This window comes from Vitis vinifera, chromosome 9 (genome assembly GCF_030704535.1).
Source record: "Vitis vinifera cultivar Pinot Noir 40024 chromosome 9, ASM3070453v1".
NCBI classification, from domain to species: domain Eukaryota; kingdom Viridiplantae; phylum Streptophyta; class Magnoliopsida; order Vitales; family Vitaceae; genus Vitis; species Vitis vinifera.
Window position 1 is genome coordinate 3,864,180 of NC_081813.1, and position 14,678 is coordinate 3,878,857.

The window sequence follows — 14,678 nt, forward strand, 5'->3', positions numbered from 1 at the left end:
TGAGTGAAAGTATTTAAAGTTTACTCTTAGATAGAAAGTGCTGCCTTGGTTGTCATGTAGTGTAATATACTAATCTCTACATAACCATGATTCTTCATATGAAAGCAATCTTTCATAAACATATTCATATATATTCAGTGTCTTTTTGATGATTTTTTTTTTTTTTTAATTCTTTCTAATGCACAAAATTTTGTTTATATACACACAAGTGCGAAATTTACTTGGTCTCACTCGAGTGAGAACGAGGATCACTTTGGAACTATGGGAGAATGGGCATACGATACAACCAACTATTTAGTCTAATTTGATCAACCAATCGTAGAATCCTTTGAGATAAAAGATATTTTTTTTCAATTTGATTGAAGATTTCAAAAAAACAAATATAATGAAGTCATACAAAACTAGATTCTACATAAATGATACTACCAACTCTAGTAAATGCAAAAGAAATTTGTCAAATTTTAAAGGCACTTACAAAAATTGGTCTCACATTAAAATTATGAATGAAAGTCATGTGAAATATCTTTACAATATTTTTATTTTTTATAATAAAAGAAAAACATATATTGAAAATACTTTCGACTTTCTCCTTTAGGTTGCATCATATCATTATAAAATCTATTAAGTTATATGTTGTTGTGAACTAGAAATTCGTTGACCTAAAGATGGTTATGTTTTGGTATGATTGATTAGGTCCCCCGAGATCTTCAAAGATTGTTATCTTTACAATATTCCATCTTTTAATAATTGCAGTGAATTGAATATTCCTTAGTTAGGTTTTTCCTATATAAGTTTTTTTATTGAGCATATTCTTTTAATGCGTTGGACATGCGAAGGGCGATATTGTAAATACGATGGGGAATAAGCATCACATTAAAATTGATAAATGAAGAGTATGAATTAAAGTTCATTCATGGACTTCCATTTGCTCATCTTAAAGAGGAGTATTAAATGAAATTCATTTGTGAAGCTTATAAAAAAACTTATCATCCTTTGTGTAGTTATTTGTATGTTCTCTTGGCTTGTATAACTTTACGTCTTTTTTTTTTAATAATAATAATAATATATAGAATTATTTAATTAAAATGGATAAAATGATCCCAAATTTGCAAATCTCTCTTTCATGTTTGAACTTGAAAAGTAGCTATTTTTTTTACATAAATTCCATTCAACATTTTGATTATTTACATATAAGATTCATAAGAGTTATATTTACAAGAAAAAGACAAGTGTATTTTTATAAAAAATGAGTATTTTTGTGAAACCAAATATCGGGTAATCTCAATTTTAATGATAATAAAATAATGTTTGAATTTAATGATTATATTCAAGTTTGATAGGCAAAATGATCCCCTTGGAGCCATTAATGAGAAGATATATGGAGTAAACAAGGAAGTCGAGAAGAATGAAGAAAAGGTTTATTAAGTTTATCATTAGAATATTTTATGTAAGATAGTAAGTGTATTAAGTTAAGATTTGCATATTTTTGTTAATCACCAAAATATTCGTTCATAATTTTTAAATTGGTTTTATATTTTTATAATTTAGATGAAAATTATTCACGATGGAAAGACCTACTTAGCCTAGCACTAAAACATCAATTCATAAGTTTTATGTAAGATGACAAGTGCATTGAGTTAAGATTGCATATTTTTTTATAAGCATCAAGACAATCATCCATAAGTTTTTAATTGGTTTTATACTTCTATCATTTGGATGAAAAATATTTTGAGGATGGAGAAACCTACTTAGCCTAAGTGACTACTTTGAATCTCAAGCTTTTCATGAAATTTTTTAAAGATTTTATAAAAATATTATTAACTTAATCGAAGTACTTTAGACTTAAAAAATTATTAAAATATTAGTTAAGGCTTTGTTAAAAAGGGGTCAACAAGTTCAAAAAAAAAAAAAAAAGAATTTAACCCAAAAACATATATGAACTTTAAAAACTATTAGATTAGAGCATATGTAGATAACCAAATAATCATTCAGTTGTCTACACTCAGTCCACATTGGAACAAAATGACTACACGAAGCAAAATGAATGTCCACATGGATGACCATTTACCCTAAGAAGTGATTTTTGGTTACTAGAAGTCATATGGCTTCCACCTAAACGATCACTTGGCAATGTGGATGATCATATGAACGTCTACATTTGTTTTTTAGTCTCATGGTTTGATGCACCTCGTTAAATACTCTAACAACTATTATCTACATGACCACATGGTTGTTTGGTTTTGAGAGACTTATTTTTAACATATGATTTGACATTTTAACTTCTTCTTAAGAGTTTTGTACTTCGTTTACTAATGTAAGAATAGTTCTAAATTGTCATTCAATCATTTCATGAGCCTTATAATAATATTTTGAATGCATTCAACTCAAACTTGCATTTCATTCTTAATGCACCTTATCAATCTTAATTTCTTTTTTATCATTAAGAAAAAAAATTCTAAATTAAGAATTGATATTAAGAAATTTATTTTTTGTAAACTTTGTGAGTTGAATTCAAGCGTGAGGTATCACTTGAGAAGAAAATCTAAGTACTCATTGGAACCGTTTAATCCAAGTAAAAAACTTGAAGACTTGATTTGAAAGCTTCGACATAACAAAACCTCAAGTTTTGGATTTAAGTTAAAAGAAGATGGATGTAGATCGAGATTAGTTTGAACCATTATAAATTTTGAATTTGCATTTATACACAATTATTTCCGGGTAACTAAAGAAAGAAAAAAAAAGAGTGAATGTAGTCCAAAAGTTGGGAAAAAGGGCCAATGGATGGGGCCTGGAGGATCATGGGAGCCATGGCTACAACTCAACCTCTGTTTTGGATAAGGTACAGCTATCCCTCTGGATCTCCACTTTGTTTCAATGGACTTTTAAGTCGTGGCCCACGCCTACGAATTCTGATCCATGGTCTTCCAAAATTTTCTTACACCTTTCCTGTCAAGTATTGTTACAGGGGGCCGATTTCGTTTTTTAGGTCGGTCCGGTGATCTACGACTGACTCTTGTGCCTACTTCGCTTTCGGGGGTTGGTTCACAGGTACAATCATTTGAGGGTTGGTCAGTTACTATTTGGAAGACTGTAATTTTTTAATGGTCATGAAAAAGTTCAACAACCTGTTGATAGTTTAACATATTTTTTTATTGTTATTGCAGGGCTTTGAAGTACAAGATGATTTGACTCAATGGTGTTAATTAAGTGGTATGTGGACTTTTGTTTAATTATACTAAAAATAAACCTAATTTATAGGTAAATATTATAATTTTTTATAAAAAAATACTTACTTTATTTTACATATGCTAGAAGAGAAAAGTTTAAAATAATTTTTTTATTTAAATTATAAATATATTATATATATATACACACATACAATGAATAGGAAAAAAATTTTCATTAATAGATAATTATTGTCCCGAGTTAAGTAATGTCATCTTTCCATCAAACCTTCCTTTTTAATAGTTTTCACCTCTTCGTTATTCACATTTTTAAGTTATTGTGAATTGGATTTCTTTGGTCTTAGTCATAATTAAACATCGTGTTAATATCACTATGTGATTTGGGTTATTTCGGATAGAACCCATTTGATGGGTACAAATTCCCTGCATGAACGAAACTATAAACTATAAATACTAGAATTACCCTATAATTTCTGTCGAAGAAGCATTTTCTTTTGGATTTTCTGATTTATCATATTTATTTATTTTATTTATAATGATAATTTTTAAATGATTTTAAAACTAGTAGAAAGTAGAAACTGCACCCATCTTTTTAACTTATTGGGTCAGATTGGATCAGTTCACTTGGACCCAACCCCAGTCCTACAGAATCAGTCAAGAATGAAAGAGAATAATTGATGAGTGTCAGAATTAGAGGGTTGTCGGACAGGTATGGATACGCAAGTTCAAGAAGAAGCTCCCCTCTGGGCCTGACAAGATCATAGTGTGGGGTTAGGGTAAACCCAACGTGACAAGTGGCAACAACTGCTGTGCTTCTTTGAATCTTTGTAGCCCACTCAAGCAGTCAGGCGGCAGTCTTCTCTTTATCTGCATGGCCGGTAACCGGCAGCTATAGATGTGAAGTGGCAGGAAAAAGTAATAAGAAACAAAACGCAAACACACAAATTTACGTACAAAACCCTACACGATAAAACCAGAGAAAAAGAAAATCTATTATGCCAAAAATTATTATAAGAAGAGAGAAATATGAGCTGCTATCATATAGATATAAACATCATAACCTTAAACCTTATATATCATCATATATATATATATATATATATATATATAAGAGTAATTAATAAAGCACGGGATCAAGCTTATCGGTTTGATCCCTCTACTATACCATAGACCCTAAAAAAAAATTCATAATCTTACCTTTACCATATACGTCGCACCACAAATTTTTTGAATATGACCAAATAAAATTTGAGTCACCAAATTCTAACAATAAGTAAACCTAATTATAAAAAAAATAAGATGAAAAAGAATCCATAACTAAATATATCCGATTATGACTAAGAATGTCGTATTTTTATATTTAGTTTTTAAATAATTTTTTAATTATGACTTTTATAAATAATATTCTTTTAAGAGAAGACTCGATTACAACTCCCCCAACACCTAAATTATTGACTTCATCATGAAAGACGACCTATGGTCCCATGCAAACGTGCATCACAATTTGAAAATTTCCCCTTGTGCTTCAACCCAACCTTTCCATAATTGACATACCCTGAGATCAGCTTCTCATCCACCAGTCATACCCTCCATTCCAATCTTGTCATATGGCCTGCCTTCAAATTTTGGTCCTTACTTTTTAACATCATCAATCTAATAATGTTCCTACTTCAACTATCATGATATAACTTCTCCATTAAATTGCAATCATTATTTTGTTTTTTATTGACCTAAAAACTTTATGTTATAATACTTATCGACAATTTTGCATCATTTTTATTAGAAATGATAATGAGGAGAGCATAAAGATTAATGTATTGAAAGTATTCAAGCAATTTGATTACCTTGATATGATTGTTTGGATCATATGAAATGTTTGAATTGTGATCGATGTGATCATGATATTCGGACCCTACCCTAAGAAGGTGCTTAATTATTTGCATATCACGTGGCTAATAACGAATACTTTTTGTCAACTTTTATTGTGTTTACATGTGCCTACCAACTTCCATTTTTTGTTTTTGATGTCGAATGAATATCGTAACATTGATTGAAAGTGAGAAATTTGTCTTTTAAAGTAAAATGTTGAATATGGAGAGTATAATTTTGAAAAATATGGTGAGATGAATAGAAAATGAGAAGGTAAAATGTATAGTAATTATTAATTAAGGTATAGAGTATATTTTTGTAGTACCTACTGAAAATATATCTTCAATAGAGAGTGGTGTCATATGCATATTTTAAGATTATGTTTGGTTTTAAGAAAACGTGAGGGAAAACGAAAAAGAAAGAAAATAAAAAGAAAAAAAAAGTGAAGGAAAATTTAAAAAATAGATTTAAAATTAATAAATTATTTCATATGTTACTTCAAACTTATTTAACTTGTTTTTTCTTTTCTATATAAAAATTAAATAATTTAAAAATATATAAATTTTTAATTAATTTTAATTATATTTTATTTTCTTTTGAAAATTTTATATTGAAATAAAATATGAGAAAATCATTTTTTTCCTTATTACTTTTCGGGAACCAAACATAGCATAAGTCTTATTACTTCATACTTGAATCTCAAATTTTATACGAAGTCTCATTCCATTGTACAATGTTATTATCTTTGATATCTTTACTTCATTTGTTTGTATGGTTATTTTATTTTTTGACCCAATAATCCAATTTATTTACATCATAATATCATATATTTGTAACTTCATTCAATGGCTCAGATTTCACCATACGTTATTAATGACCAAATTTAAAGCTTGAATAATTGAGGAATCTAAATTCAATGAATCCTCGTACATTTTTAATTTATATTCCCCACCAACTTTTTTTTTTCTAAAAAAAGAAATAAATTATTGAAAGGGAATATTGATTGTTAATTAAATTTAGCCTGAAAAGTCAATGTCAGTCCAAATTCAATTTTGGTAGCACATTTCGAACATTTAATAATGGACTTTAAAAATCATGTCATTAAAGGACAGAGGTATTTTGAGGACCATGTGGTCCATATCCACCCCCTTGAATTTCCTTGCAAATTGCAATAAAAAAATATATGCAAACTACATTTTTTTTTCTTCTCAATTATTGGATCAAAGTCATTAAAATTTGTGGATGATAATCTTAAATGTGTGGTGATCCAGCCGCCATAATAGTATGATTAAGACATAGTAGAGTGAAAATTAATTTTTTAATCATAGTATATAATTCACTAAGCTTTTGAGTACAAGCAACCATTTTGAATATGATTTAGAAAAAAAATTGGGGTGACCAACCCTTTACTAAATAAATAAAAATGGATGGTTGATGCTTTGGTGTGCCAAATCAAAGTATCTTTTAAGTCTTACCTACCACATTATTGCTTGATTTTACCCTTTTTTTTATTTATTATTATTAGTGTAGGTGAAAATTAATAAATTAGGCCACTATAAAAATACTTCTAAAGTTGGAAAAGCAATATATTGTTTTTTTTCCTTATTTTGAAAGTATGATTAAGTATCAAAAAGTTCTTTTGCCATAATGATTTTCAATTATAGGCAAGAGATTATATATATATATTTTAGGTGTGTGTAGGTGAAAATTAATAAATTAGGCCACTATAAAAATACTTCTAAAGTTGGAAAAGCAATATATTGTTTTTTTTTTTCCTTATTTTGAAAGTATGATTAAGTATCAAAAAGTTCATTTGCCATAATGATTTTCAATTATAGGCAAGAGATTATATTCTTGTGAGTAAAAAAGGGTGATTTGGTGTGGTGAAATTGAAAATTATTTTCAATTTTTTAAAATTTAAATAGAACATTATTAAAGTATAGATTTATTTGAAATTATTTCACATGGACAACCGAGAAATAGTGCCAAATATGAAAATAATTATTATAATTTCTTCCATATTTTATTTTATTATTTTTCTTTTGCGGGTTGGTGGGATTGATGGCTAAATTAAATATAACCCAAATTAAGAAATAATTAACATAAGTTCAACCTAACTCAACCTCTAACTTAAAGTACTCAACTCAAGTTCTACTTAGTCTCATTTTTTTAAATTCGAGTCGGCTTCGGATTGGTCGAGTTAGTTAGATTGATTGGATTACAATATTAAAAATTCATTCATAATGATTTTTTTTTTTTTAAATCTATATATTTATACCAAAATTTAAATAATAAATAACACAAAATTTAAAAATAATAATAATAAAAAAAGTAAAAATAAACTTATGTATTTAAAAAAAATGAAAAAATATATAATATAATTATAATTTAATATTTTTCAAAAAATAAATATTATCATACAAAATAATAAATATTATAAAAAGATCAAATCCGATTCGAATTAAACTCATATCATTGGAATATTGGTCCAAGTTCAACGTAAAATAAGTTCAAATTAAAAAAACTTAACTCAAACTCAATCAGAATAATAAAAATACCAGATTGGGTGGATCAATCCGTCCAAGTTGCAACCCTGATTTAAAATGAGATAATTTTTTTTTCTTCCCTAAAATCAAATACATCAACTTGGATAACTCCTAAAATCAAGTAAATTTTCTAATTCTCTTTTATAATTTTGGTTATTCTATTATCTTATCATAACAAATTTTGGAGAAGGGTAATCTCATTTTGAAAAAAAAATGAATATTAATAAAAATTATTTGTAATATTTTCTCTTCAAGCTGACATAGATGTGAACAAATTGCCAGGTGTCAGCAGAAATAATAAAAATATTAAAAGACACCGGCAAGGAAATGGTGGAGAATTGAAGGCTACGTACTGTGGTGTTGAGGGATCACGTGATCCACGTGCTTTTGTTTTTGGTTTTCTGTTTTTGTGTTTTTTGTTTTTGTTTTTTTACTTTAATTATTTTTGTTATCTCAAGAACCCACGTGCCATAATGATACCATTTTGGTTTGGGTTTTGGATGTGTTTGCTTCAATTCACATTTCTTTCTTGCTTTTTTATTTATTTATTTTATTTTGGGTTATACTTTACAGCTGCAAATCTCCACCAAATCAAAGACAATTTATGTGGCATTTGTTAATTTAATAAGTTTTTTTATTAATTGATTTTCTCGTCTTAAGTTATGAACAGAACCATGAACACGAGAACTATTTTTTTCTTATGATACAAGAATCTTGAACTTCATTTCTATGGAGAAAAATATGAAAAACTTCGAGAAAATATTTTTTTTTAAAGAATTTATTAACTCTTTATAGATTTCGTAGGTATTATTTACCTTAATATTTTCTTATTTTTATATATTAATTTTTTTTCAAAATTATTAATTTCTTTTATAACAAAATCAAATATAAGGAATTTTATCCTTTATTTGGTACTTTGGTGGAACAAACATGACCTATGCCATTAGGGAAATAATGGAACATTTGTGTATATGCTCATTTAGGCAAACATGAAAAAGTATGAAAGAAGGGCCAAAATATGAAGGAATTTAATTAAGTTGTCTTGTTTAAATCATTACAAATACATGCTAATATATGAATAATTATTGAATTAAGCTTATTTTCTATTCTCTTCTTTTATTTTGGATTGACTTCTTAGAATTCAAAAACTATTTTGTTTTTAAGTCTAATAAAAACTTCTATATTTATTTAATTTCATTGAAAGAGGTTATAACTTAAAAAAAAAAAAAATCTTAATATAAAAGTTGGGAAAATATGAAAGCCTATTTGATAACCGTTTTCGAAAACAATTCTAAAAAATAGTTTTAAAAATTGTTATCTGATTTTTGTAAAATAAAAATTTGTTTGAAAATGTAAAATATTTTTAACTTATTTTTACTATTTTTAAATATATTTTCAAAATAATTTATATGTTTAATATTTTATTTTTAATCATTTTACATACTTATATAATTATTTCTTAAAACAACCTAGTAAAACAAATGAAAACAAAAATAAATTTTTATTTTTAAATATATTTTAACAACTTATAGTAGAAAGTTTATTTTGACTTAGAAGTTATTTTATATTTAATAAATTTTTTATAATAATAATACTGTCGTTTAACACATTAATTAATTTTCAAAATTGTTACATGCATGGTAACTTTTATTCCAAAGTCGTTTCCCATTCATTCAATTATGTTGTTAGGTTAAAAATAAGGTTCCAAACTTCCGACTAGATTTTGAAAATATATTTAAAACTATGAAAATCAATTTTAAAATGAAAAAAATCACATGCAAAACTAGAAAAATTTGAATTATAGCGTAGCTTGGTTGAAATAAATATCCAGGCGATGATGGCAGAGAGACTCAGAGACAGGGACAGCAGTCATAGGTTTAGGAAGGGAGGGAGAGAAAAGGAGAGAGGGAGAGAGAGTGACAGCTGACAATAGAGGAAAATGGTGGGAGGGGATTAGAGAGGGGAAGAAGACAAAGATCGGGGGAGTTCAAGAGAGAGAGGACAAAGAGGCCAAGAACTCCCAGAAGCTCCACCACAACCACCTTCCCAACACCTTCCCACCACCTTCCTCACCACCTTTCTCACTCTCCCCATCTTCTACATTTACTCCTCCCACTCCCCCATCCTTTGTCCGGATCACATCTCTCCTTCTCTCTAAGTACAGTCTTCAATCTTCACGCCCACTCATTCATTCTCCTGTCTGTCACCCCCTAACCTTACCCACCAACCGTAGCTCCCTCCGGCTCCTCCGAGTTCGACTCACCCTGAACTCGGTTGCCAGCCCAGGAGTTCCACCCTCTTAACTGCTTTTTTCAGCTACATTTCTTTTGCAAATTTCAGCTCAACTCCTCGTTTTTGTTGGTTTTCGTAAAACACTGAGTCGACTCAGTCGAAGCACCTATTGGGCATTGGAAACTTTTAGCTGTGTAGCAGTAGCTAGAGTTTGAAAAATTTAGCTATTTTTTGGGTGTGGGGTTGAGGAATTTGTTGATTTTTGTAGTGAGAGAAAAGAGTGGTGGGGAGTGAGGAATCCGATGGCTGGGATTGGGTCGAAATGGTGGGGTTTGAGAAGAGTGGCGTTGATTCTGGTGACTTTTCTTGGTGTAGCTTCAGTGCTGGTCTCAGCAGAACGAACTTTGAAGCAAGAAAGTTCAAGTCATGATGGGAGTAGAGAGGTTGAGCCCGGTTTGATGACCAAAATAGTGAATTTCTTATGGGACCCAAACCTATCGGCATATGAACATGTGTGGCCGGTAAGTTGCAAAAATTTCAGTGTTTTTGAGACTCTAACCCTCTGTTTGGTTGCTGAGAAAACCCTTGAGAAGGAAAGAAACAGAGAGAGAGAAAGAGGAAATGTTGAACGTTAGACAAGAAAAGGGACATAAAATTCACATCAGCTAACTCAAATTGTACTGGACCTGGACTTGGTTCAGTGAAGGATTTTGTTCTATTGGATCCAAAAATTGGAGAATCTCATATTCAAAGCTTTAATTCCTTTTCTTTTTATTATTTTTCCCAGAAAAACAAGGTGCTATATTGTGAAGAAGTACTTATGATTTGTGAAATTTGGTTTCACAGGATATGAAATTCGGCTGGCAAATTATTGTTGGAACAATAATTGGATTCTTTGGAGCAGCTTTCGGAAGTGTAGGAGGTGTTGGTGGGGGTGGCATTTTTGTTCCCATGCTTACTCTGGTTATTGGGTTCGATGCAAAATCATCGACTGCAATTTCGAAATGTAAGAAATGGATCTACTCTTTTCTTTCAATGAATTCTCAAGATATTTTGATCATCTTTTACATCAGAGGAGGTAAGCTGGGTTGATTTCATAATCTGAACCAGAACTTTGGAGTTGACTTTTTTTCTTTGTTTTTTTGGTAGAATATGATTGATTTTTAAATGGGGTTGTGATTAAGTTGGATAAAAGTTTCTGTGATTTTCCTTTTGTATCGGATCATTCATTTTTCAACCTCTGCTAGACAATGCCTTGAGGATGATTGTATTTCTGTTTGTTTGATCAGGTATGATCATGGGTGCGGCAGCCTCGACTGTTTACTACAATCTTAAGCTGAGGCATCCTACACTTGACATGCCTATTATCGACTACGATCTGGCACTTCTATTCCAACCAATGTTGGTGTTAGGGATCAGTATTGGAGTTGCTTTCAATGTGATTTTTGCTGACTGGATGGTTACTGTCTTGCTAATCGTTCTCTTCATAGGTAATATGATTGTATGGAATTATGGAATTAGTACTCGCCGCCTTTTCCTGTGTTATTCTTGGGCAATCTCCTTGATGGGTTGTGGTTATTTGCAGGCACATCAACTAAAGCCTTCTTCAAAGGTGTAGAGACATGGAAAAAAGAGACCATAATAAAAAAGGTTTTCTATATCTTTATTCATTCTGCATGTTGAATCAATGTATGCTCTTGTTTGAGTTGAACGATACCTTACATCACTTGTCTCTCTTGCATCTGATTTTTCAGGAGGCCGCTAAACGCTTGGAATCAAATGGTGAGTTGCTAAACAATTTTATATGTTTGCGGGTTTACTAATTTTGTATGAACTTACAGAATGAATCTGTGAAAATCTAATCATCTTTTGTTTACTAATCAGGTAATGGTAGTGAAGATGGGGAATACAAAGCTCTACCTGCAGGGCCCAATGATGGCACTCAAAGGGACACCAATGCACCTAAAGATAAAGAGGTAAGAATGACAGAGTTGATTTTTGGTGTTCCATGGTTCTCAGGACTGACTTTTGTAACCTCCGCAGGTCTCTATTATTGAGAATGTGTGCTGGAAGGAACTTGGTTTACTCTTTGCTGTCTGGGTCATAATCCTTGGTCTGCAGATTGGCAAGGTCTCGATTATTGATAGCATGTTTTAGTATTTTTACCCTGTTTTATGCATTTAGGTGATGAACTGATGAGACCATTGTATGTTGGACACAGAACTACACCTCAACTTGTTCAGCTGGATACTGGACATTAAACCTGCTGCAGGTAAGTTTCATGACTATGATCAGAGAACAGTCAGATCAGCTATGTGCTTGATCTAATTTTCTTGAACTCTGGTTCCAAAGCATCACATTGAAAGTTTTATTTTATTTTTTTCATCTTTCAGGTCCCTGTGGCTGTTGGAGTATCGGGATATGAGGCAGTTTGCCTGTATAAGGGACGAAGAGTGATTGCATCCAAGGGAGAGGAAGGCACAAACTGGAAAGTTCACAACCTTATCTTTTACTGTGGTGTTGGTGTTCTGGCTGGAATTGTTGGTGGGCTGCTTGGTCTTGGTGGAGGATTCATCCTGGGTCCACTGTTTTTGGAGCTGGGAATCCCTCCTCAGGTTCATTTCTTACTTCCACTCAAAGTTAATAAAATTATGTGATGTTAGGTCCGTCTTGGTTTGAATGCTCACTGAGTTTAAGCCGTGAACATCCCATCAAGCAAGCGATTCCTTAAAAAGTATTGAAGTAAAAAAAAAAAAGGCCATTTGGCTGTTGAAAGAGATTAAAGGAAAGGTATCTCTGGATGCCCCATGGGAATTGGGTGACAATGGAAAGAATGGAACTGTTCTTTTCATGAAATCCTATAACCATTCCCACACTACTACTTGTGGTGATAGATCCTATTCCTTTCAAAGCCTCCATTCACGGTCATTGAATGCTTGACGTAAACTGAAGCATGTAAATTCCGTGAAAAAACTAAACACAGTATTAAACTATATTTTCGTTTTCAATTCCAGCTCTGAGAAAGGACACTCGAAATTGACATTTATATTTGTTAATTTACCCTTTAGAAGTTAATTTTTTTTACATTGGGATCGCTATCAAATCTCCCCCACCCCACATATTCTATTACATCTTGATGCGTATATTATATTACAACTTGGATCTATACAATCATGCTTGAATTGATTAGAGGTGAGCTTACTATGCAGGTGTCAAGTGCCACTGCTACCTTTGCCATGACATTTTCCGCATCCATGTCTGTTGTGGAGTATTATCTTTTAAAACGTTTCCCAGTTCCCTATGGTACGTCGTCCAGCCAAATCTGGTTTATGCTTTAAAAATTCAGCCATGGCTTATTAAAAAAAACCCAACTCGATTAAGCAATGGGAGCGACTTTCTTCCCTTTTAGTTAGTATTTCTTTTGTCAAATTTGGACTTATGTTTATCATTTTCCAATTAATCATGCAGCCCTATACTTTGTTGCTGTGGCAACTGTTGCTGCATTTTTGGGGCAACATGTTGTTAGGAAGCTGATTAACATACTAGGACGAGCATCTTTGATCATCTTCATCCTGTCCTTCACTATCTTTGTGAGCGCAATCTCACTAGGTAAGCATTGGTTCTATATATACGCAATGTTGCAGATTCTTTTATAAGTAGTACTTCCATTTCTAGATGGAGATTTTTGAAGCTTGGAGGACTTGTGTTTAAGCCTAAGGAACGTAAATTTTCTCTTTTGTCAACAGGTGGAGTAGGCATAAAGGACATGATAGAAAAGATCGAGCAGAAGGACTACATGGGATTTGAGAACCTCTGCACTTACGAGTCTTAAAATCCGCAGTCAACTCCCCGCAAGCTTTAAATTTCTACTCATACTTCTGTATTTAGCTTTGAATTCTTGGGATTAAGGAAAGATTATATGTTGCTCTAGGATAGTAGCTCGTTTACAATTATGCATTGTAATTTACAATTCCTTACCTTTCAATTGAAATTTTACTTTTGCCTTGTTACACTCTCCAACAAAATCTTGCCTTAATTTTCAACTTCTTTGATCAGATTTCTGACTTTAATTTCCAGGCTGAGAAGGTGAATCCTCCTATAAGTTCATTTTGCTTGGTTAGATATTAACAGGCAACATGGTCACCTGGAAAAGTTCAGGGAAAACCACGTTGGCGTAAAGAAAAAATGTTTGAATCCTCGTATGGTAGGGGTTCCGTGTACGAGAAAAACTAGCAAAAATTGTTGTATGAAAACATCAATCAGCAATGTGACAGAGTGTATGATATATTCAAGGTGGTCTTCTTCACTTTTTGGGTTTATTTATATCCGTTTCAGTTTGGATCGGTTTCTGAGAAGTCAAAAGCTCTTCTCTAAATTCAATAAGAAATTTATGATTACAAAAAAACTCGACATAAAAGTAAAAAAAAATATTGTTTCTTATAGAAGCTTTATTTTGATTCATATTTAGTATAATAAAAATTATACTAATATTATCCTTTAAAAATTATGACTTAGATCGTAACACTGATTCTTGATATATTAGAAATTAGGAAGGAATCCCATACGAGGCCATAGTGACCTATTGCATTTTATTTTAAGATTCAAAATATCAAAGAATTTCTAAACCATTTGAGAGAGTAGGCAGATTAGCTCCCCAACCTAACCCCTAGTGGCTAGAGTTTGGAATCCAAATTTCTAACCATATATTTGATGGGGAGACACATGGGAGTCAATAGCAGATCCCAGCAAAGTAGGTGATCCCTATTCAAATTTCATATTGCAGCCCACCTCACCCGGCTCACCTAATGCAAATTTTCACATGTTCATACTTTTCAAAGACTATTAA

At 31.2% G+C, this 14,678-nt stretch overlaps 1 protein-coding gene across 1 annotated transcript; it reads left to right on the plus strand.

Annotated features, from left to right (window-relative positions):
• Nucleotides 1-9,469: 9,469 nt before the first annotated feature.
• Nucleotides 9,470-13,842, plus strand: LOC100266912 (sulfite exporter TauE/SafE family protein 3). Its single transcript, XM_002284387.4, has 12 exons — nt 9,470-10,353; nt 10,679-10,838; nt 11,122-11,322; nt 11,418-11,482; nt 11,587-11,614; nt 11,717-11,808; nt 11,876-11,962; nt 12,054-12,104; nt 12,226-12,447; nt 13,042-13,135; nt 13,301-13,441; nt 13,579-13,842. Exons 1-12 carry the CDS (start codon nt 10,135-10,137, stop codon nt 13,662-13,664), a joined length of 1,446 nt encoding a protein of 481 aa, XP_002284423.1. The 5' UTR covers nt 9,470-10,134; the 3' UTR covers nt 13,665-13,842.
• Nucleotides 13,843-14,678: the final 836 nt, after the last annotated feature.

Bases quoted from the DNA above. Each gene is read 5' to 3' on its own strand.
- LOC100266912 (XM_002284387.4), top strand. From the start codon at position 10,135: ATGGCTGGGATTGGGTCGAAATGGTGGGGTTTGAGAAGAGTGGCGTTG. The intron at 12,448-13,041 runs GTTCATTTCTTA...CTTACTATGCAG, and splicing joins AGCTGGGAATCCCTCCTCAG to GTGTCAAGTGCCACTGCTAC. The intron at 13,442-13,578 runs GTAAGCATTGGT...TTTTGTCAACAG, and splicing joins TGTGAGCGCAATCTCACTAG to GTGGAGTAGGCATAAAGGAC.